The sequence below is a fragment of the Muntiacus reevesi genome, chromosome X, assembly GCF_963930625.1.
Source record: "Muntiacus reevesi chromosome X, mMunRee1.1, whole genome shotgun sequence".
NCBI classification, from domain to species: domain Eukaryota; kingdom Metazoa; phylum Chordata; class Mammalia; order Artiodactyla; family Cervidae; genus Muntiacus; species Muntiacus reevesi.
In genome coordinates, this window is record NC_089271.1 from 1,386,071 (window position 1) to 1,409,186 (window position 23,116).

The following is a 23,116-nucleotide window of genomic DNA, read 5'->3' on the forward strand; positions in this document are numbered from 1 at the left end:
CTTGGTTGCTTTCATACCTATGATGCTTCAGAGGCTACTAGCAAAGAGCCGTGGGGACAAACTCCTTGGGTGGGTGGGATGGTGGGAGGGGTGGGAGTGGGGGCTGCCACCCATCAGAGTAACCCCTTGGGTTTGTTTTGGGGAAACATGATGTTGGACTATAAGATACAAAAGGTGGATTCTATCTCCATGAGAACTCCGGAGGGTGAACATCGGAGTCCAGCTTCTCCAAAGAGGACCCTCCATACCAATGGTCCGATGGCTCACTGGCTTCAAGTCTAGGCTCACCTCGGACCTCTCTCCTGCATTATGAGGTCTGTCCTCACATCTGGATGAAGGCTAGCGCATTGCAATTAAAATCTTAGGACAGCAATGTGGTCCTCCTTCTTGGGTTATTAGATGTGTTCTGAGTCTTCTGAATGCCATTGATAGGAATGTGGCTGGCTTCGTTTGTCTTACTATTAATTAACATAACCAAATGGGTTTTTCAGAATTGATAGTAACCTACACGGGAAGGAAATTAAAAAAAAAAAAACACACAAAAAAACAGGGATACATGTATTTGTTGCTGAGTCACGACATCGTCTCTCTTTGTGACCCCGTGGACCGCAGCACTCCAGGCTTCCCTGTCCTTCACCACCTCCCAGAGTTTGCTTCAACTCACATCCATTGAGTCAGTGATGCCATCCAACCATCTCCTCCTCTGTCGTCCCCTTCTCCTCCCGCCTTCAATCTTTCGCAGCATCAGGGTCTTTTCCAGTGAGTCAGCTTTTCCCATCAGGTGGCCAAAGGACCGGAGTTTCAGCTTCAGCATCAGTCCTTCCCGTGAATATTCAGGGTTGATTTCCTTTAGGATGGACTGGTTGGATCTCCCTGCAGCCCAAGGGACTCGTATAGCTGATTCACTTTGCTGTCCGGCAGAAAGTAACACAACGTTGTAAAGCAATGAAACACTGAAAATAAACTTTTTTTAACTTAAAAAAAAGAAAATGTAGCAGTGGGCTGACCCAAGAATAAATTGCTAATGGTAGAGGCAAAGGTGGGACTTGGTGTCATGGAGACACAGCCTGTGGGTGAGGATGGAACTCAGAACGTAGAACAAGGTGAACTCACATATAGCACGGTGATCAAAGCGAATGATAAGAGTATCACATACTGAGGAGTTGCTGAGAGAGCCGATTTTAAAATTTCTCATCACCAGAAAGGCTATCTGATACGATGGAGGTGTCAGCTAACATTTGCTGGTGACCATTTGGCGACATGACGTGGGATTCTCCAGGCAAGAGTACTGGAGTGGGTTGCCACGCCCTCCTCCAGGGGATGTTTCTGACCCAGGGATCGAACCCACGTCTCCTGAATTGGCAGGGGGATTCCTTACCAGTAGCACCACCCATTTATACATATTTGAGATCTTTGTGTTGCAACCGTAAATTTACACCACGGAGTATGTCAGTGACACCTCTCTGAATCTGGGGAAAAGGAACTTCCCCCGTGGTCCGTTGGTTAAGACCCCTCTCTTCCGCTGAAGGGAGGTGTGGGTTCAGTCCCTGGTTGGGGAATTAAGATCCCCCATGTTGCAGGACACAGCCAAAAAAATAAATAAAGCTAACTGAAGAAAGAAAAAAAATCACACATCTTTTTCTCCAGCAGGTCCCCCACCATGGTTGAACTCGTGAACTCGTCTGCCACAGGCATGCACAGATTTCCTGGTGGGGCTAGTTAATAACTTTGACAGCCTGTTGCTGCTTGTCTTATCAAATAATATCTCTGGGAGGCCACTCCTTGGTATCAACAAAGGCTCACAAATATTTCTCTGGCCGGGTGGTTTGTAGCAAATGTTGAAAGACGTGCCCTTTTAAAGTGATTTCTCAAGGACATTTTCACCCTCCCCCACGACCTTTCCTTTTCAGTTCTTGGAATGACTCATGTACTAATTCATCCAAGAACTATGTTTTGATTATTTACTGTTCAGGGAACCAGGAGTCTCTGTAAGACGTTTGTAAAAATATAACCATGGCAGCTTGAGACAGAAAAAAGAAAATGGTAGGAAAACAAATTGTGAAGAAACCCTGGTACTGGTTTGTTTTCAAAGGCTTGTAGAAGGTGTGCTTAGGTAAGAGAGAAGAGGAGAGATGGACACAGAGGAGAAGCCGCGTGGAGACGGAGGCGGAGACGGGAGGGAGGCGGCCACCAGCCCGGGGATGGAGGCCTGGAGCCCCCAGAAGCTGGAAGGGGCGGGAAGGACCCTCCCCTGGAGCCTCTGCAGGGAGCCCAGCCCTGGGACCCCTTGACCTCAGACGTCTGATCTCCAGGACCAGGGGAAGATGGATGTCTGTTGTTTTAAGTCCCCTGGTTTGTGGTCATTTGTTGTAATCAGTCCAGGAAACTTAATACACCCACTCTCTGTAAGCCTGTCTAGATCTCAGCTTTTCATCAAGACCATGTCCTCCTCCAGGAAACCTTTTTATAGACTTTCCAGGCTTCAGAAGCAGTCAAAGACCAGTATAGAAAACTCCCAGTATTGCAGACTTAAGTGCGTGATGTCCTGATCATTTAATTTCCAGCACCCTGAACATGGGCTTCTATTACTGATCTCATAAAGGCAGCAGTGGGCTTCCCCAGTGGGTCAGCGGTAAAGAATCCACCTACAACGCAGGAGCTGCCTGAGACTTGGGTTTGACCCCGGGGTCAGGAAGATCCCACGGAGGAGGGCATGGCAACCACTCCAGGCTTCTTGCCTGGAGAATCCCCATGGACTGAGGAGCCTGGCGGGCTGCAGTCCATGGGGTCGCAGAGGGTCAGACATGACTGAAGTGACTGAGCACGCACCCCAGGCAAGCCAGATCTTAATTCCCTGCCCACGGATGGGCATCCTGGATGAGAACCAGGAATCCCAGCCAACACTCCCACAAAGGCTACGAGGCTAGAAGCTATTTCTCCCTAGAACTTTGACCCCAGTGAAAAATGCGTTTATCTCGGAGGCAGAAACTGTAAATGCAGGTATAAAATTTTGTATTAGAAACACAGCATTAACCAGTGAGAGAGCACAGAGAAAAATGGTTCCTTTAGTTACAAGAGAAGCAAGATAAACAGGCTTAAGGGGAGACAGAGGGTGTGGGCGTTCCCCCCTCCCAGAGAGGAGCCCAGTCCCCAGGCGGTTACGATGTTTATAGAAGGCAGCTCTTCCGGGTCTTTGTCTTCCTTCTGGTCCATTACCTGGTTTCTTTTCCCACACCTGACCTACCCGGGACCCTTCCCTGGGGCGTGCACACACACCCCTCGGGCAAGCTGGATCTCGAAGTGAAGGCTTCTGGGAGCAGCAAGACTCATTATGTTCTGGCGTGACCCGCTGACTGAGGACCAAGGAGAGCACGCGTAGCGTTTCGCTTGTCCCCAAAGAGGGGCGGACGGAGATCCCTCAGGCCTTCAGTCACACGGGGTTCTGTGGCTCTGTGCCCTTGCCTTGACTCGTCCCTTGAGATGTTGACCAGAGACAGACGCTGGCGAGTTACCCTGTCTCTGAGGCCGAGGGTACACTGGAGCCCGGCCTATCTCATCATCTCGGGAAATGCGCACAGCACGCTGGTTTTAAGCTTCCAGCCTGAAGCCCACATCTTCCGGGCCCCACGAAATGCACCCAGGAGGCCAGTGGTACATGTCTAACCCGGAGACCATCCACCTCCGACATCACTGTTCCCCACACACGAAGGCAAGGGTCCGCCCAAGCGCAGAGGCACGGCCACAGAGAAAGGACGGCCTTTTCCACAAACAGTGCTGAGACCCCTGCACATGCGTAGGCAGAAGATGCAAGTTGATAGAGCCCTCTCGGAATTCCTCTGTTGTGTGCTTATATATAGAACTGACTCACTGGAAAAGACCCTGATGCTGGGAAAGATTGAGGGCAGGAGAAGGGGACGACAGAGGATGAGATGGTTGGATGGCATCACCCACTCGATGGGCATGCGTGTGGGCAAACTCCGGGAGTTGGTAATGGGCAGGGAGGCCTGGCGTGCTGCCGTCCATGGGGTCACAGAGAGTGGGACACGACCGAGCCACTGAACTGAATGGACACACATGCCTGTTACCACTGGATACCTCACACACCCAGACGCTGCAGGGGAGGGGCCGGCCACGCCTCCCTAAGTCACCTCTGGTGCGGGGCCTGCCTAAGCGGTTGGGCCAGTTGTTAACCAAGGAAACGCTTAAGAAGCAGATTCTGGGTTCCTCCCGGACACTCGTGAACTTTGACCTGATCCTAGTAAATCCCCCTGCCCAGAGTTAAAAGACCAGACTTACAGGCGCCCGGGAGACAAAGATCGAGTTTGTTCGGTTCAGCCGTGCATCAGCTCCGTGCCCCAAGTCCCGGGTGATGCCTCCCAGCTTTCCACACTCCTGGGGCTCAAGGCTGTTTTCTTTGCACTTGGGGTCTGCAGAGGAAGCCCCCTTCTCCTGGGGGGGGGTCTTTCCCCGCTTTCCCGTCAGGCAACCATCTGCTGAGAAAACGCTTGTTTATTCTCAGAATCAGTTTTATGACCGATGACCGATTACCACGGAAATGCATAACATTTAAAAGGTCTGACTCAAAATGAATGCCATTCACGAGGAGTGCGTCAGAAAGCTGTAATGGAGGAAAAGAAGAAAAAGACCCAAAGAAGGGGAAAATGCATAAACGTAAAAAACTATTTTTGTTTTTTAAGAAATACAGGAGTTCCTGGTGGTGCAGTGGTTAAGATCGCTGGTTGGGGAGCTAAGATTGTCACTTGCCTCGGGGTCAAACAACCAAAACATAAAACAGAAGCAGTACCGGAACAAATTCAATAAAGACCTTAAAAAAATGGTCCACGTTAAAAAAAAAATACAATGTTCAACGAAGCCAAGCGGAACCTCTAAATTAGAAGCATTCCCCTTTGAATCGTCGGCTTTATAGGTGGCATGAAAGTTTGGAGGTTTCCAACAAGGAAGCACTTATCCATGTTATACTTGGAGGTATGTCCAGTGTCTCCCCATCACCACCCCGTTCCCCAGTATGTGACACAGAGCAGCCTGCTCTCCGCATCTGTAACTTTATTTTCAATTCCACACAGATGTGAGAACATAAGATAGTTGTCTTTCTCTGCCCAACTTATTACACTTAGCATAATAATGCCTTCAACGTTCACCTGTTGTCTGCTCAGTCGCTCAGTCGTGTCTGACTCTTTGCGACCCCGTGGACTGTAGCCCGCCAGGCTCCTCTGTCCGTGGGATTCTCCAGGCAAGAATACTGGAGTGGGTTGCCATGCCCTCCTCCAGGGGGTCTTCCCCACCCAGGGACTGAACTCAGCTCCCCCACATAGCAGGCAGAGCCAGGGAAGCCCGTTGCTGCAAGTGACAAGATTTCTTTTTTATGGCCAAGTAATATTCGTGTGTGTGTGTGTGTGTGTGTGTGTGTGTGTGTGTGTGTGTGTGTGTGTGTGTGTGTGTGTGTGTGTGTATGGGTTTCCTTGGTGGCTCACTGGTAAAGAACCCGCCTGCCAACGCAGGATACCCGGGTTTGACCCCTGGGTCGGGAAGATTCCCTGGAGAAGGAAATGGCAACCCACTCCAGTATTCCTAGCTGGAGAATCCCATGGACAGAGGAGCCTGGTGGGCTACAGTCCCTGGGGTCACAAAGAGCATGACTATGTGTGTGCACATATATTTTCTGTATTCATTCCTCCATCGATAACACACTTGGGTTGTTACCTTGTCTTGGCTATTGTGAATAGCACTGCCCTGAACACAGAGATGCAAATAAGTCTTCAATATCCTCATTTCATCTCCTGCAGACAAATACTCAGGGCTTCCCTGGGGGCTCAGTTGTAAAGAATCTGCCTGCAGTGCAGGAGACTCCAGTTCGATCCCTGGGTCAGGAAGATCCCCTGGAGGAGGAATTGGCGACCCGCTACAGTATTATTGCCTAGAGAATCCCATGGACAGAGGAGCCTGGAGGGCTGCAGTCCACGGGGTCGCACAGAGTTGGACACGACCGAGCGACTCTCACACGCGCACACGCGCAGGCAGGGCTGGGATTGCTTCATCCGAGCGTAGTTCACTTTTTGGTGGTTGGAGGGCCCTCCAGCCTGCTGTCCCCAGCGGCTGCTCCAGTTTCCCGTCCCGGACAGCACACAGGGGTCCCGTTTCCCCTGCCTCCTCGCCCACCCCGTGCCGTGACCTTGGGAGCAGCGAGGTCAGGTCTCCCCGGGGCCCACGTCCCGGGAGCACGCGCAGAACGGGAAGGCCCCGCAGCAGGGCTGCAGCCACGGCGTCCAGGCCACGTGGCGGAAGGAGAGCTGCGCAGGCGCCGGGCTCACGGACGCGCGGTGCTCCCGGACCGCCCGGCCCACGCGGGCCACCGCCTCGCGGTACAGGTGCGCGGCGTCGGGGGACAGGGGCCGGGCCTCGGACGGGTCCCCGGACAGGTCGAAGAGCAGCGGCGGGTCGTGGTGGATCACGCCGGCCCCCGAGCAGGGGCACACGCCGCTGCTGTGGCAGGCCCCCGCGCCCTCGGGGTGGAAGCGGGGCGTGGTGTAATGGACCTTCCAGAGCCTTCCGCCTACGGGCAAACGGACACGGTCCCCCATCAGCTGCGCGTACACCTGGCTCTCTCATCTCCCATCTGAGCTACAGGGAAGTCCCTGTATATGTATCTAAACTATTATCTACCTATTCATCTATTATCTGTGTATATCTATTTCTCTATCCACCTATCACGTCATCTTTTTCATCTATTACATATCTATTTACCAACCACCATCTATCTATCCATCCATCCATCCATCCACCCACCTATATCCATCCATCATCCATGTATCCATCCCTTATCCATCCCTCTATGCATCCATCCATTCACCCATTCATCTATTAATCTGTCCACTCATCCATCTACCCATCCACAGATCCATCCATCTATCCATCATCTACATATCCATTCATCTATCCACCCACCTATCCATCCATCCATCCTTCCACCCACCTATCCATCCATCCATCCATCATCTGTGTATCCATGCATCCATCCCTTATCCATCCCTCTACACATCCATCATCCATCAACCCATCCATCCATCCATCATCTATGTATCAATTCATGCATCCATCATCCACCCACCCACCCACCATCTACCCATTCATCCATCAGTCTATCTATCATTCCATCCACCCACCATCCATACACCCATCAATCCATCCATCCAACATCCATTTATCCACCCATTCATCTACTAATCTGCCCATCCACTCATCCATATACCCATCCACACATCCATCCATCATCCATCCACCCATCAATCTATCCATGCATCCATCCAGCCATCATCTACATATCTATTCATCTATCCACCCACCCATCCATCAATCTGTCCATCCATCATCCATCCATCCATTCATCGATATATCCATTTGTCCATCCATCATCAACATATCCATCTATCCACCCACCCACCCATCAACCTATCCATCCATCATCTATGTATTCATCCACCCACCCATTAACCATCAACCATTCCTCCACTCACCCATCTATCTATCCACCCATTTATCCATCAGGCTATCTATCCATTCATCCACCCATCCATCAGTCTATCCATCTATCTACCCATCTGTTTATTCACCTATTCATCCATCTATCTAATCATCCATCATCCATCCATCCATCAATATTTCCATCTATCCATCCATCATGAACATATCCATTCATCTATCCACCCACCCATCCATCAATCTATCCAGTCATCATCTATGTATTCATCCATCCATGATCCATCAGCCCATCCATCCATCATCCATCCATCCATCCACCCATGCATCTATCTATCTACCCATCTCTCTATCCACCCATTCATCCATCAGTCTATCCATCCATCCATCTGTCAACTATGAATCCATCCATCCATCATCTATCCATCCACCCGGGCACCCACACATCCTCTGGGTTCCATCTCTCTGGAGGACCCTGACTAAGACCAGCACCCGCCGAGGCGTGGGGAGGCGTGTACTCACTGTCCTTCTCGTGCCAGCGGGCGGCGTGGAGATACTGCCCGCAGTAATGAAACAGGAACTCGTGTGCCGAGTGCTCAGCATCTCCCCGCAGTAGGGGCAGCAGGCTCCGGCCGTCAATCACCCTGATTCAGGGAAGAGACCACAGGAGGGACTGAGACTGAGGTTGTGCGGGCAGCATTGTGGACCTGGGACCTTCGAAACCCCAAGGCTGCCAGGACCCCAGATAGCACACAGTGGATCAGACACGCCCCGTCTCCCCGAGGCTGCCCAGATTGCACGTGGCACGTCATAAATAGAAGACACCCAGACACGCTGACTGCAGACATTAACACCAAGTCTTCTTAAATTCCAGCTGGGCTGCCCGTGCCCCTAGGCTGAGGTCTAGGCGAACAGAAACCTTTTATTTATATTTTTCATTTTATGTATGTATTTTTGAATTTTTATTTTCTACTGGAGTATAGTTGATGAACAACACTGTGTTTCAGGTATAGGCAAAGTGAATCAGTGATACGTAAGGCAAGTATGTATTCTTTTTCAAATTCTCTTCCTCTAAATAGGTGATTACAGAGCATTAAGCAGAGTTCCCTGTGCAGTATAGCCAGGCTTTGTTGGTTATCTGTTTTATATACAGTAGGTGAGGTGAACATCTACAGTCAGCAAGGCTTTGAGTAAAGCGGAGCACCTGGGTTTAGGAGGCTGAGCCTGGTCTGATCAGTTGAAGGCTGTCAAGAACAAATCTGAGGTTTGCTGGAGAAGAGAAAACTCTCCCCCAACACAATGATACAGAAATTCTCAGTTTGCACCTTGCAGCCTTTGCAACATCAAATTTCAATTTTCCAGTCTCTACCACTGCATGAGCCAATTCCTTATGATAAATGTCTTATTTCGACCCCACGGACTGAAGCCCACCAGTGTCCTCTGTCCATGGGATTCTCCAGGCAAGAATACTGGAGTGGGTTGCCATGTCCTCCTCTAGCAGATCTTCCCAACCCAGAGATCAAACCTGGGTCTCCTGCATTGCAGACAGGCACTCCTTACCATCTGCGCCACTAGCAGAGTCCTTACTACTTACACACACACACACACACACACACACACACACACACACACACACACACACACACACACACACACACACACACACACACACACACACGCATATGTATGTTGGCTCTCTCTCTCCAGAGAAATCTGCTGAACTAAAAATACTACTAAACTAAAAAATTAATAAGATGGCTTTTTAAGGGGGGCAGTAAGAACTAGGGGATAAAGTACCTTATATTATTATCCATCATACACAAATATTTATTGGTTATCTTTTTTCAGGTTTTTTTTTTGGGGGGGGGGAGGGGGTGACTGGTAGAATCCTTGTTCTCCAAGCAGGGATCGAACCCATACCCCCTGTGAGTGGAAAAGTGGATTCCTAACCACTGGAGCTCTAGGGAAGTCCCTTATTAGTTATCCTAAATGAAGTAAAATCCAATCTTGTACCAAAATATTTACTTCTATTTTCTCTCATGTATGAGAGGGGCTTTTTGGGTGTGTATTGAGGTACATACTCATTTTTAAATCATATTTTCAAGGAACTTCCCTGGTGGTCCAGCAAGGTTAAGACTCTGAATTTGCAGTGCACGGGGGCACACAGGTTTGATCCCTGGTCCGGGAACTAAGATCCCACATGCTGTGTGGCACAGCCTAAAAATAAAACTAAAAACTAAAAAAAAAAAAAAATTTAAATCTTCATAGCCGCACCAACACGTGGGCAAGATTGCATTTCAGATCAATAGCAGATGTCGCATTCTGACAACTGGATCTCCGGATTGTGATGCCAAAATGTAAACTTTTGCCAAAAAAAAAAAAAATCAAAACAAGTCACTGGACCCAATAGTTCATTTAGCCTTGTTTTCCGGGGTGTGGTCATTTCACATCAGCCTCTCCCCTACATGGGAGACTACTTTAAACGTTCTCCTATTGTAGACTGTTTTCCCCTAAAATATGGACGAGGGAAGGGGGCTCTCTCAGGACGCAGGGAGGAGTGTACCTGTCCTGGGGCACCTGGCCGCCCGCCAGCTGGACCACGGTGGGGAAGACGTCCATCAGGCTGGTGGGCTCATGGACCACGCGGCCGGCCGACAGGACGCCGGGCCACCGGAATATCCCCGGGACCCGGATCCCGCCTTCCCAGCCAGCCATGCCTTTGCCACCTGGAAGGGAAGGACGCCATTGCATTTTCAGGAGATGCTGCAGCCTAGGCACACACCCGGATGCACCTGGGTGTGTCTGTATCCAGTGTGCGCGCTCAGTCGCTCCGTGGTGTCCGACTCTTTGCCCCCCCATCACTGGAGCCCACAGGCACTAGTGGTAAAGCACCCACCTGCCAATGCAGGAGATGTAAGAGACGTTGGTTTGATCCCTGGGTGGGGAAGATCCCCTGGAGGAGGGCAAGGCAACCCGCTCCAGTATTCTTGCCTGGGGAATCCCATGGATGGAGGAGCCTGACGGGCTACAGTCCGTGGGGTTGCAAAGACTCAGACACGACTGAGTGGCTGAGCACGCAAACACGGACTGTAGCCCACGAGGCTCCCCTGTTCATGGGATTCTCCAGGCGAGAATACTGGAGTGGGTTGCCATTTCCTTCTCCAGAATAATTCAGATGGACTGTATCCAATTTTATTTTATTCATTTTATTTCTAAAAGTGTTTTTGGCCATGCTGAAAGGCATGTGGGACCTTAGTTCCCTGACCAGGGATCGAACCCGTGCCCCCTGCAATGGAAGTGCAGTCTTAACCAGTGGACCACCAGGGAAGTCCCTCACGTCAGATATTTAAAAGTACCAATGTAAAGAGATTTTACCCTGGAACATCAATGCCCGTGGGCCTTACCTCTGTATATTCCGTTCCACCCGCCCAGCTGGACGTGTCCGTCTCTCGCCTCCAAGTGTCCCCCATGATCAGAGGTGAAGTACGTGAGAGTCGTGTTTTTCAGACCGTGTTCTTCAACGGCATTCAGAATCTCCCCTTTGGGAAAGACGGAGCATTTCAGGGCAACGTAAATGAAACAGCATCTGAGAATTCAACACGACATCTCCTTTCTGAGGGTTTCCCAGGTGGCTTAGTGGTAAAAGAACCCACCCGCCTGCCAATGCAGGCGACACAGGTTCGATCCCTGGGTCGGGAAGATCCCCTGGAGGAGGGCATGGTAACCCACTCCAGTATTCTTGCCTAGAGAATCCCATGGACAGAGGAACCCGACAGACTGTGAAGTCCACGGGGTCGCAAAGAGTCAAACACGACTGAGCGACTAAAACTTAATTTTTAAGCTCTTTATTGAATGTACTACAATATGGTTTCTGTTTCATGTTTGGTTTTTTGGCCACGAGGCATGTGGGATCTTAACTCCCCGATCAGGGACTGAACCCACACCCCCTGCGTTGGAAGGTGAAGTCGTCACCACTGGACCACCAGGGAAGTCCTGGCGTGACAGCGTTCAATCACAGACTTTAGAAGGACGCCGTTGTGCAAAAGTAGACAAAAGAAATCGGAAACGCAGAAGGAGTCTGTGGATGATATGGGAGAATCGTCCTCTTTGTCTTTGATTCTTTACTGAAGGCTGGCTCCTGGGGAGGTCCCCCACCTGTCACCCCGCCACCAAGGGAAGGCCGGGAACTAATGAAGCCTGGCCGTGGGCTGACTTACCCACGAGCCAGTCCATCTCCTCCACGTTGTCGCCATACAAGCCGTGCTGACTTTTCCCAAGGAACCTTTCTGTGGTCACCAGGGGGACATGGACATGCAGCAGAGACACGAAGAGCAGGAATGGACCACGCTTATTTCTGAAAGAGGAGAGGACATCCTTTGGTTATAAGAGCATCTCTTTGATCCAGGACTTGGAAGTAGAGACTGAAGGCTCGTGGGCCTCAAGCAGTTAACATGTTCCGTCTGCTGGGGGTTTTAGCATCTGTAAAACAACTGAAGAAGTCTGCATCAGATACTATAATCTACGTACGTCAGACAGGAGATGGGGCAGAGGATGGGGTCGGGGTCTGTCCCAGGAACGCCCCAGAGGGTCATGTCAGCTACATTTCCGTATCAGCACACACAGCCCCCTTACTCTTTTAAGTTGCTGTGCAGTATTCTAGACATCCCAAGTGGCTCAGTGGTAAAGAATCCAGCTGCCAGTGCAGGGGACCCAGGTTCAATCCTTGGGTCAGGAAGATACCCTCGAGGAGAACATGGCATCCCACTCCAGCATTCTTGCCTGGAGAATCCCGTGGACAGAGGAGTCTGGCGGGCTACAGTCCAGGGGGTTGCAAAGAACACGAGCATGTGTGTGTATATATATTTTCTTTATCCTTTCATCCATCAGTAAGACACTTAGGCTGTTTCCACATCTTGGCTATTGTGAACACTGCCGCAGTAAACATAAAGGTCCAGATAATTGTTCACTGTCCTGATTTCATCTCCTTCAGCCAAATATGCAGGGGCTTCCCAGGTGTCGCTACTGTTACCAGGATCAGCTTGCCAATGCAAGAGACCTGGGTTCATAACCCTGGGTTTGGAAGATCCAGCTGGAGAAGGGAATGGCAACCCACTCCAGTATGTTTGCCTGGAGAATCCCATGGACAGAGGAGCCTGAAGGGCCACAGACCATGGGGGTCACCAAGAGTTGTACATGACTGAGCGACGAAGACACACACACACAAATACCCCTGCTTGTAGAGCTGGCAGATTCCCACCGGTGGTAAAGACTCAGATGCACCGAGAACTCACCTCCGATTTCCAAGCGGACGGCGCCATTACCTTGCAATAAAGGAAACGGCTTCCTCGAGCACGAGGCTCGCGGCTCTTTCCAAAACCATGGGCTGCTCGGTGACTTCGTGGTTTCTCATCAGGATGCAGTTCCAGCGGCGGACGAAGCCAAAGCTGGCGTACCAGGACGTGAAAAACAGCAGGACCAGCGTGGCCACACTCAAGACCAGTTTCCAGGAAACGGAGATCAGCCCATAAGCTTTGCCGGCCACGGTGGTCAACACGCCCAGGGCCATGACCTGGGTGTAAAGCCACAGCCTGGCCCTCAAGCCCGCGTCCACTTCCGGGCGCCTGTCTGGGTGGCAGTCGTTGACCAGCGTGAAGGGCATGCCGTAGAAATAGTCAAAGCCGTGGTGCAGAGGGTGATGGCAGTGGTCGGTGCTCGAGGCACAGTTTACACCCTGATGCCATTTTCCTGAAGACAGAAGCAAGAACTTAAAAAAAGAAAAAAGATGAAACATAAAAAAACAGCACATGCCTAAGGGACTCTGCCTGAAATTGCCTTCTGAGGGTAATTTGGAGGTTCGTCACCGACTCAGTGGTCATGAGTTTGAGCAAACTCCGGGAGATGGTGAAGGATAGGGAAGCAAGGGTTGCTGCAGTCCATGGGGTCGAAAGTAGTTGGACATGACTGAGCAACTGAACCCCAACACGCAAAAAGCAACAGGGGCTTCCTAGGTGTCTCAGTGGTAAAGAATCTCCCTGCCAGTGCAGGAGACACAAGAGATGCGGGTTCAGTCCTTGGGTTTGGGAAATCTCCTGGAATAGGAGAAGGCAACTCACTCCAGTGTTCTTGCCTGGAGAACCCCATGGACAGAGGAGCCTGGAAGGATACAGCTGCCCAAAATTCCATGTGGAGAAGTGACACTTATTCCCGTGGTCTTCCCACGACTCAAAACCTATCTTCAGAACCTATAAGACTCTGCCCTGGTTCCCAACCCAGGAATCTGCCCTTTTACATTTAAGGAAACAAAAACAGTGGGCTGCAGTGAAGACTGTGGAGAATAAAAACCATATAGAAGAACGCCACCTCCAAAGCTTTCCACCATCTGATGTTTAACACTGAGTTTTAAGATGAGGTGTGAACATTTATTTTACTTTTTTCCATTTATTTTTATTAGCTGGAGGCTAATTACTTTACAATATTGTAGTGGTTTTTGCCATACATTGACATGAATCAGCCATGGATTTACATGTGTTCCCCATCCGGATCCCCCCTCCCACCTCCCTCAAGGTGTGGACATTTAAACCAATATAATGTCTAGAAGATTCTGACCAGTGCCGTGAGGAAAAGATGGATTCCTCCAGCAAAGAGGCTAATGGAGAAATATTTTAAAGTTACAAGGACTCCCTGAGAAAACCGTAATTATAAAAGACTCATGCACTCCAATGTTCACTACAGCACTATTTACAATAGCCAAGACATAAAAACAACCTAAATGTCCATTGACAGATGAACGGATACAGATGTGGTACATATATACAATGGAATATTACTCAGTCATAAAAAAGAATGAATTTGAGTGACTGGTAGTGAGGGTGGATTAACTGAGAACCTGCTATATAGAGTGAAGTCAGTCAGAAAGAGAAAAACAAGTATGGTACGTTAACGGGTATGTTTGAAATTTAGAAAGAGGGAACAGGTGAACCTATTCACTGGGCAGGAATCAAGACGAGGGTGTGGAGAAAGGGCTTGTGGACGCAGTAGGGGAAGGAGAGGGTGGGATGAACTGAGAGAGCAGCACTGACATCCATTGACGACCATGTGTAAAACAGACAGCTAGTGGAAGCTGCTTCTTGGCGCAGGGGGCTCAGCTCTGGGCTCTGTGATGACCTAGTGGGGTGGACGCGGGGGGTGAGCGGGAGGCTCAAGAGGAAGCATTCCTCATGGTTGACTGATTTCACTGTAAAGCAGAGACCAAGACAACACTGTAAAACAACTATCCTCAAAAAAATAAAAGTCTAGAAAAAAAAAAAGAAAATAAGAATGAATATTACTAAAAAAAAAGAAAATTACTGGGTTAAAAAAAAAAAAAAAAAAAAGACTCTTCAATTTCAACATGGTGAACCATTCAAGAGACATGAGAGGAACCAGGAAGTACAGCTGGGTTCTGACGTTTCAATGTTTTCTAGGAACATCAGTCAGTTCAGTTCAGTTCAGTCGCTCAGTCGTGTCCGGCTCTTTGCGGCCCCATGAACCGCAGCACGCCAGGCCTCCCTGTCTATCACCAGCTCCCGGAGTTTACTCAAACTCATGCCCATCGAGTCGGGGATGCCATCCAGCCGCCTCATCCTCTGTCGTCCCCTCCTCCTCCTGCCCCCAATCCCTCCCAGCATCAGGGTCTTTCCCAGTGATTCTAGGAACATGGCGTCTTGCAATCTCTGACCTTCACCGTCACGCAAAGGCAGAAAAATATACACGTCACCACATACCGATGAGGCCCGTGGTGTACCCCTGCCGCTGGAGGATCTTTGCAAACGTGGTTTCATTCTGCGGGAGTCCCCCCGAGCCCGCGTTCCACATTAGGGCCCGGTAGCCGTCCGTGGCGTCCATGCCTGTGGCGTGGAGCAGAGCCGAGAGAAAAGGTTGGTTTCCGGTAAACAGCCGGAAGTACCGTACTTCCGGAAGTACCCTACTTCTGGTAACGACCGTACTTCCGGTGAGTACGCCAGGGGTCTCCGCTGGGGACTGAGGTTCTCCACCACAGACGACCCTGTAAGGAACCATCTGAAATTGCAGCTTGACCTCGAGACGGACTCAAAGATTCTGGACAGACAACATGGAATACAGTCAGTTACCCTGAAGACTTTCAGCTTTCTGAATTCTCAGTAGTTACAGAGCTTTCTTGGTGGCTCAGATGGTAAAGAAACTGCCTGCAATGGAGGAGACGGGGGTTCGATCCCTGGGTTGGGAAGATCCCCTGGAGAAGGAAATGGCAACCCACTCCAATATTCCTTGATGGAGAATCCCATGGACAGAGGAGCCTGGCGGGCCACAGTCCATGGGGTCACAAAGAGTCTGGAGATGACTGAGCAGCTTCGCACCAGCAAAGCACAATATTTACATAATTCCAGGGAAGTGAATTTGCAGGTTGTATTTTAACCATCTATCAACCATTGACACCTGATTTTTCTTTTTTGTTTTTTGGCTATTTTCGGGATCTTAGTTCCCAGACCAGGGATTGAACCCATGCCCCCTGCACTGGGAGCTCAGAGTCTCAATCACTGGATCACCAGGGAAGTCCCACTACCTGATTCTTTTTTTTCTTTTTTTTAATATACATTTATTTATTTGGCTGTGCAGGATCTGAGTAGCGTCAAGTGGGATCTAGTTCCTTGACTGGGGATCAAACCGATGCGCCCTGCATTGGAAGAAAAGTCCCAACCACTGGGCTGCCAGGGAAGTCCCACCACCTGATTCTTTTTTTTAAAGAAAGGGGTGTGTGTGTGTGTTGGCTGTGCAGGGTCTTAGTTATGGCATGTGGAATCTGGTTCCCTGCCCAAGGATTGAACCTATGCCCGGTGCTGTGGAAGAGCATGGAGTCTCAACCACTGGACCACCAGGGAAGTCCTACCACCTTGTCCGGAGCCGTTATGGGGGGTCCCGCCCGTGACGAGGTCATGAAGAAAATACCGGGCAGGCAAGGCCATCCGAGACCCCATCCATGACGAGGTCACGAGGAAAATACCTGACAGGCAAGGCCCTCCAGGTTGGCCTCAGCCTCTACCCTATCCTATATCCTCCCCCCTTTTTCTGCTGTTGTTCTTGTTTGCCCTGCTTCGGATTCTTGTGTTGCCTGCCGAGAGCTCTCCTGCTCCCCTTTCACTGAATGAAGACCAACTTAAAACCCTAATTAATAAATCTCCTGGATGCTGGTACCCTATGAAGGGGCCAGGGATGAAGGAAATGCTTCAGTTCAAACCCTTTTGCTGGCATTCTGGCTTGTTTGATAAATGTGTGCTCCCATTGCACAAAATGCTCATGATTGTTCTAAACATCCTAAGTACAGTACGCTAACAAAAGAAACTATTAAACATAGGTCCCTCCGCGGGGTGAGAAAAGCTCCACAAATATTATAGCCACAAATGTGCCTAATAGAAAATAGTTTAGATAGAGATTAGCTGGCGACTTCTTGCAGGTAATTAACTTTTAGACTAAGAGACTGTTTTGTGCCATATCTGTTGTTTTTGCAATCCTTTGCATTTCTGTTCTGTAAAAATGTAATCCTATCTAGTTCCCTTGGAGATGACACCTAATAAAAAAAAAAATAGATTAACCACAAATAAGACAGGGTCGGCTCCTGAAATTGCTTAAAGTTGCACCAGGTGCAAGCCATAAATTGTCAACAGGCCTGGAAGCCAAAAGATATTATACATAGAGATTAACCATAAAAAAGGCCCTAATAGGCACAGAGCCCTTTGGGGGTGAAGAAGCCCTATTAGAGAATACAAAAATATTGTTTTAAAAGTGGTTATTAGATCAACATTTGATTGATGTTAATGTGCTGAGATTGTGCAGTGGACACTATTGTTAATACAATTAAAGATATAGTAAAATAAGAGTTTAGCCCTAGTGTGAAAATAAGATAATTGTTAATTTTAACCAAGAGCGCTAATCAGGGGCTGCCTCACCAGAGCCACAGAGTCTTTGTGTGTTAAACTTTTTAGATAAATTTAGCTGAGAATTTCTGCAAAAAGACTAACCTTTGTGTTAACAGGATTGTATTTCTGTTATGTTGCAACCTGCTGTACCATGAGACTGCCAATTTTCTGTTTTCTGCTAACCTCAAGGCCAGAAGATAATGTACAAAAAATCTATGGGAAAAGACTCTCGTAAACAAAAAATATACAGAGCACACCTGGTTTCATGAAGGACAAGCTGATGTAATGTTAAACTAAGTCTGTATGCTTATCTGCCCCTTAGAAATGTACCAACTTGGGGTATAAAGGCAATGGTGAAAAATAAAGCAACTGCCAGACTCTGCTGCATATCCTGGTCTGGTCTCTTTCTCTCTCTCTCTCTCCCTAGCAGACTTGGCCCTGTCAAGGCCGGTCCTACGTGTCTCTCTCTCGCCGACACCGTTCATCCTGAGGGTTCCCCTGGATCCTGCTGGGGCTGGACCCCGGCACCACCTAAATCTTTTTCTTTGTTTTTTGTGTTAGTCTTTTTTTTTTTTTTTTTTTGTATCAAAGCCCCCTTGTCTTTTTACACAGTAGTTCATGGGGTTCTCACTGGGAAATATACTGGAGTGGTTTGCCTCCTCACCGATGCAATGGACACGAACTTGGGCTAACTCCGGGAGATGGCCAACACCCCATTTTTAAGGACAGTCAGCGGGCGGACAAGCCAGCCCTTTCCCCAGCCGCCCCAACAACACCGACCTGATCTGAAGGCGTGTCTCCCCGTGAGGAAGGCGGCCCTGCTCGGGGTGCAGAGGGGGGCGGCCGCCAGGTGCTGGGTGAGCCTCACGCCTTCCTCCGCAAGCCGGTCGATGTTCGGTGTCCTGGGCAAAGCACACCAAGGTCACCGTTAGGATGGGCCGGGCGAGAGCGAGCGGGGTCGGGTCCCTGAGCTGAAAGGTGTACGGATGGGTTCTCCATTTGAGGAACTTCCTTCGCTTTAGATTTAATTGCATTTTGTCCCCTGCAGGACCTCCCTGGGGGCTCAGATGGTAAAGAAACCTGCCTGTAATTTAGTATAACTGGGTTCAATCCCTGGGTAGGGAAGATTCCCCTGGGGGAGGCAAGCCACTCCAGTATTCTTGCCTGGAGAATCCCATGGACAGGGGAGCCTGGTGGGCTACAGTCCATGGGGTCACAGAGTCTGACACGACTGACCAACTAACACATACACACATCTGCAGAGGCAGTTCCTGAAACTTCTGTTCAGAGGTGGCGGCTGATGGTATCGTGCACATCCACTCCACAAAAGGTTTCCGTGCATGCTCAGTTGCGTCTGACGCTTGGCGACCCCGTGGACTGCAGCTTGGCGACCCCGTGGACTGCAGCTTGGCGACCCCATGGACTGCAGCAGGCCAGGGTTCCCTGTCCATCACCAACTCCCGGAGCTTGCTCAAACCCATGTCCATATGATGCCATCCAACCATCTCATCCTCTGTCTCCCCCTTCTCCTCCTGCCTTCAATCTTTCTCAGCATCAGGGTCTCTTCCAGTGAGTTGGCTGTTCGCAACAGGGGGCCAAAGTACTAGAGCTTCAGAATCACTCACCTGATCTTAGGAATTCTTCTCAGATTTCCCTCTATCTCCTCTGCTTTCCCTCCGAAGTCCCTTATGCTCTCTTCTTCTTCCCCTCAGAAAGGTTTATAACCCTCTTTTGTTCCAAAAATAACTTTCGCTGTGGAAATTTGATGCCTTAAGGAATTTCCTAATTTCTGCGGGCAGATTTGAAGTCTGCTTCGTTCATCCAAACACGTAAACACACCCCCCAGAACTGCCTCCCGCCCCACCCCCACCCCCAGCTCGTGGTACCTTAGTGTGTCGTTTCCATAGCAACCAAGATCCCCAATGCCCAGATCGTCTGCCATTATCAGCAGAATATTTGGTTTAGACGTATTTGCTGATTTTAATTCGCAAGTCTTCAGAAGCAAACACATGACGAGCAACACATTTAAAGAGTTCCTAGAGAGAGAGAAGAAAGAAAACAGTCAAAAACAAAATAAACGTCTCCTTTGGAATGAAAAAGTCAGCCTTTCAAACCAGGTTGCGGGGAAGATGCGGGCATTTGCATTCCACTGCACGAGTGCTCCTTCCATAGGTCTAGTCCAACTCTTTGCAACCCCACTGACAGGAGCCCACCAGGCTCCTCTGTCCATGGGATTCTCCAGGCAAGAATAACTAGAGTGCATTGTCGTTTCCTTCTCCAGGGAATCTTCCCCACCCAGAGACTGAACCGGTGTTTGCTACACTGGCAGAGAGAGATTCTTCACCACTGAGCCACCTATGAAGCTCTTCCTTTATATTAGCATTTAAGAAAGGCCTGCGGCCCTTGTATACTTTTATCCCAGAGGCTTGACCAATCCATTCCACGCGCCACGCAAAACTTGAACGCGTTAGTTTTTGCTTTTGAAAGTCGTGATCCGCTCAAATTGTTTCTTTCACTGAATTCACGCAGGCCCCCACCTTGCACTACTTTGTAATTAATTCTCCCTGCACCAGGGGCACGCCTTTCCCTGGGCCTCAGAACTGCCTTCCTGGGTCAGGGGGGCCCAGGGTGGGTGGAGCCCAGGGTGAGGGGGGCCCAGGCTCCGCCAGGAGGGAAATGGGGCCAGGTCGGATCAGAGGGGGACTTTCGTTTTTAAAGGATCAACAGGGGATTAAAACTACCCTAGACAGCACAGCTCTTTTGATCAAATGATCACTGCTCGGATTTGAAAAGCGCGCGGTCAGCGAGCGTCGGGGGCGCACCCGGCGCGCACCACTGAGGTTTGGGCGGTCCTGGGGGTGGACCTACGCAGGCTCTCCCCGCTCCCCAAAGCCAGAGGCACTCGGGGGCTAGACGCTCCAGCGGATCCCCGAGACCCTAGCAGGGCCCCCGGTGCCATCCACGTTCCCGGATCGTGTCCCGGCGGACGTTCCCCGATCGCGTCCGGATGCGCCAAGCAGTCCGGAGAATCGGGGTGGCGTCTCCGCGGTGCTCGGGGTTGGGGACCTGTAGCCTGGGGACTTCGGTTTGTAAAGGATCAATACGGGATTAAAAGTCCCCAGGACAGCACAGCTGTTTGGATCAATCACTGCTCCGGTTTGCAAGGCGCGCCGCCAGCGAGTGCCGGGCGCCGCCCGGGCGTGTGCACTGCGTAACGGAGGTTTGGGCGGTTCTGGGGGTGGACCTACCGAGGCTCTCCCCACCCCCAAGCCCTGGGGGCTAGAAGCTTCAGCGGAGCCCAGAGTCCCCAGCAGCCGCCCTCCCCCCGCCCCACCCCGTGCCAACCCCATCCCCCAGTTGGGCCCCGAGGCGCCAAGCAGTCCGGAAACTGGGGGCGGCGTTTCTGCCGCGCTTGGGTTTCCGGACTTGTAGCCCATGGCCTGTGACTTGGGGAGTCGGGTTACCCTTGGAGGAATTTGTTGTGGTGAAAAGGAAAACAGAGAAATAAGTTTTTCTTTCCCTTTCCTGAGAACAAAGAAAAGAATGTGAACAGTGAGCAGGCCTGATCATTCCTAGTTTTGTTTTTTTTCACTTTAACTGCTCGGAACTCTGCCTGTCTGTAACTAAAGTTTGCTTTTTCTGACCCTTAACTGCAGGAGCCACAATTCACATCCCCCTCCCCCCTTGGACTCTGTGCTAAATACACCCCCTACGAGGTGTTCACGCTTACAACACCCTTCTCCTTGCAGTTACATGTCAGAAAGAAGGCTCCCCAGAGCCACCGAACCGCCAGACTCAGTTATGGGTTACTGACGACAGTGTAGGCCTGTCTTTTAAACAATGCAAGAGGAAGAAATCCTATCACCTCTTTGGGGGCCTGCCTGTTGGCTCAGAAGGGAAAGAATCTGCCTGCGGTTTGGAGACCCGGATTCGATCCCTGGGTCAGGAAGACCCCCTGGGGAAGGAAATGACAATCCACTCCAGTAATTCTTGCCTGCAGAATCCCATGGACAGAGGAGCCTGGAGGGGCTCCAGTCCACGGGGGGTCGCCAAGAGTCCGGAAGGTAGGGACAAGGGGCAGACCGATTGCATCCTAGTGGGTTTCGGGCACACGGCCACGCCTGTGGGGTGGGGGGTGGGAGGGTGGTCACTGTTCAGAACGGGGGTGTGCCTTACTTTGGGGATGGAGGGCGCGCGGGGAGAGAGGGCTGGAAGGAGGCTCCGGAGCGTGGGCTTTTCCAAGAGGGAGCCCGGGAGAGTCGCGCCATAGTGAGTGGCCGGAGGGGACGCGGGGGCGCTTGGGGACCGGGACCTCCGGGGCGGGACAGGAAGACTTTGGAGAGCGGAGGAGGGGCTGCGCCACCTCTACCGGGGCGTGGCCTGCCTGCCCCCGCTTCCTCCCCGCCGCCTCCCCCCGGCTTCTGGTCCGTTTCCTTCTGCTCCCTCCCTTCGCCCCTCCCCAGCCCCCGACGCCCCCAGCCCAGCTCTCTAGTCCCGCCGGCGTCCGGGAAGGCGAGCGTGCCTCCAGCTGCGCTTTGGAGACTCCGAGGCGCACGCGCAGCCCGGCCTTTGGCTGGGTGGCTGGGGGTCCGCGCCCGCCCTAGACGCCCCTCCTCTCTCCATTCCCCTGTTTCCACGCCCCCAGCCCCGGGATCGGGGAAGGGCCGGGTCCCGGGGTCCCGCGCACCTGGCGGCGAGCGCGGCGCGTCTCCTCCGCGCAGCGGGCGCCATGGCGGAGCGCGGGACCCTGCGCCGTGCGCGCTGTGTCCCGCCCACCGAGCGGCGAGGGCAGGGGTGCGGGGGTCCCCCTCCCGCTCTAATCCGCTTAAAGTCCTGGGGCCTCAGGGGGAACTGAGCTCCTAAACAGGTTTGCCTGGGTGGCTCTCGGTGACTGGCACGCCCAGGGGACTGGGGCCAAAGTGGGGGTGCTGTTGTTCACTCTCTGCGTCCTGTTTGACTCTTTGCGACCCCATGGACTGTGGAATTGCCAGGCTTCACTGTCCCATCATCATCTCCCGGAGCTGGCTCAAACCCATGTCCATCCAGTCGGTGATGCCATCCAACCTTCTCATCCTCTGTCGACCCCTTCTCCTCCCGCCTTCAATCTTTCCCAGCATCTGAGTCTTTTCTAATGAGTCAGCTCTTCGCATCAGATGGCCAAAGTATTGGAGCTTCAGCATCAGCAACAGTCCTTACAGTAATGTGACTTATCATACCCCCAAACTGGTGATAATGTGGTAAGAACAGGGATTGAAATTCGTTATAACTCGTTGGCAGATAGATGGGGAAAGAATGAAAACAGTGACAGACTTTATCTTGAGGGGGTCCAAAATCACTGCAGATGGTGACTGCACCCATGAAATTAAAAGACACTTGCTCCTTGGGAGAAAAGTTACTGACCAACCTAGACAGCATGTTAAAAAGCAGAGACATTACCTTGCCAACAAAGGTTTGTCTAGTCAAGGCTGTGGTTTTTCCAGTGGTCATGTGTGGATGTGAGAGTTGGACTGTAAAGAAAGCTGAGCACCAAAGAATTGGTACTTATGAACTGTGGTGTTGGAGAAGACTCTTGAGAGTCTCTTGGACTGCAAGGAGATCCAAATAGTCCATCCTAAAGGAAATCAACCCTGAATATTCATTGGAAGGACTGATGCTGAAGCTGAAACTCCAATCCTTTGGCCACCTGATGC

General features: G+C 50.9%; 2 protein-coding genes across 10 annotated transcripts in view; one reads left to right on the forward strand and one right to left on the reverse strand.

Moving 5' to 3' along the window:
* Positions 1–95: 95 nt before the first annotated feature.
* ARSD (arylsulfatase D) lies at positions 96–22,200 on the reverse strand. 7 transcript variants are annotated; one of them, XM_065916625.1, is made up of 13 exons: positions 22,114–22,200; positions 19,313–19,462; positions 18,207–18,328; positions 15,258–15,380; positions 12,816–13,239; positions 11,712–11,848; positions 10,899–11,033; positions 10,058–10,220; positions 8,017–8,138; positions 4,297–6,571; positions 1,485–1,605; positions 665–819; positions 96–458 (listed from the first exon to the last, which is right to left on the reverse strand). In XM_065916625.1, the coding sequence occupies exons 1-10, from the start codon at positions 22,155–22,157 to the stop codon at positions 6,207–6,209; spliced, it is 1,785 nt and encodes a 594-aa protein (XP_065772697.1). In that variant the 5' UTR covers positions 22,158–22,200; the 3' UTR covers positions 96–458; positions 665–819; positions 1,485–1,605; positions 4,297–6,206. The 7 variants fall into 7 exon arrangements, with proteins under 7 accessions (XP_065772697.1, XP_065772694.1, XP_065772698.1 ...); XM_065916622.1 differs by lacking the exon at positions 22,114–22,200 and adding an exon at positions 21,603–21,734; XM_065916626.1 differs by lacking the exon at positions 22,114–22,200 and adding an exon at positions 20,295–20,589.
* ARSH (arylsulfatase family member H) overlaps positions 20,852–23,116 on the forward strand; it is a 47,873-nt gene continuing 45,608 nt past the window's right edge. For all 3 annotated transcript variants that reach the window (XM_065916630.1, XM_065916632.1, XM_065916631.1), the window contains exon 1: positions 20,852–21,490. The gene's annotated coding sequence lies outside the window, so the exon portion shown is untranslated. The remainder of the gene's footprint in view (positions 21,491–23,116) is intronic.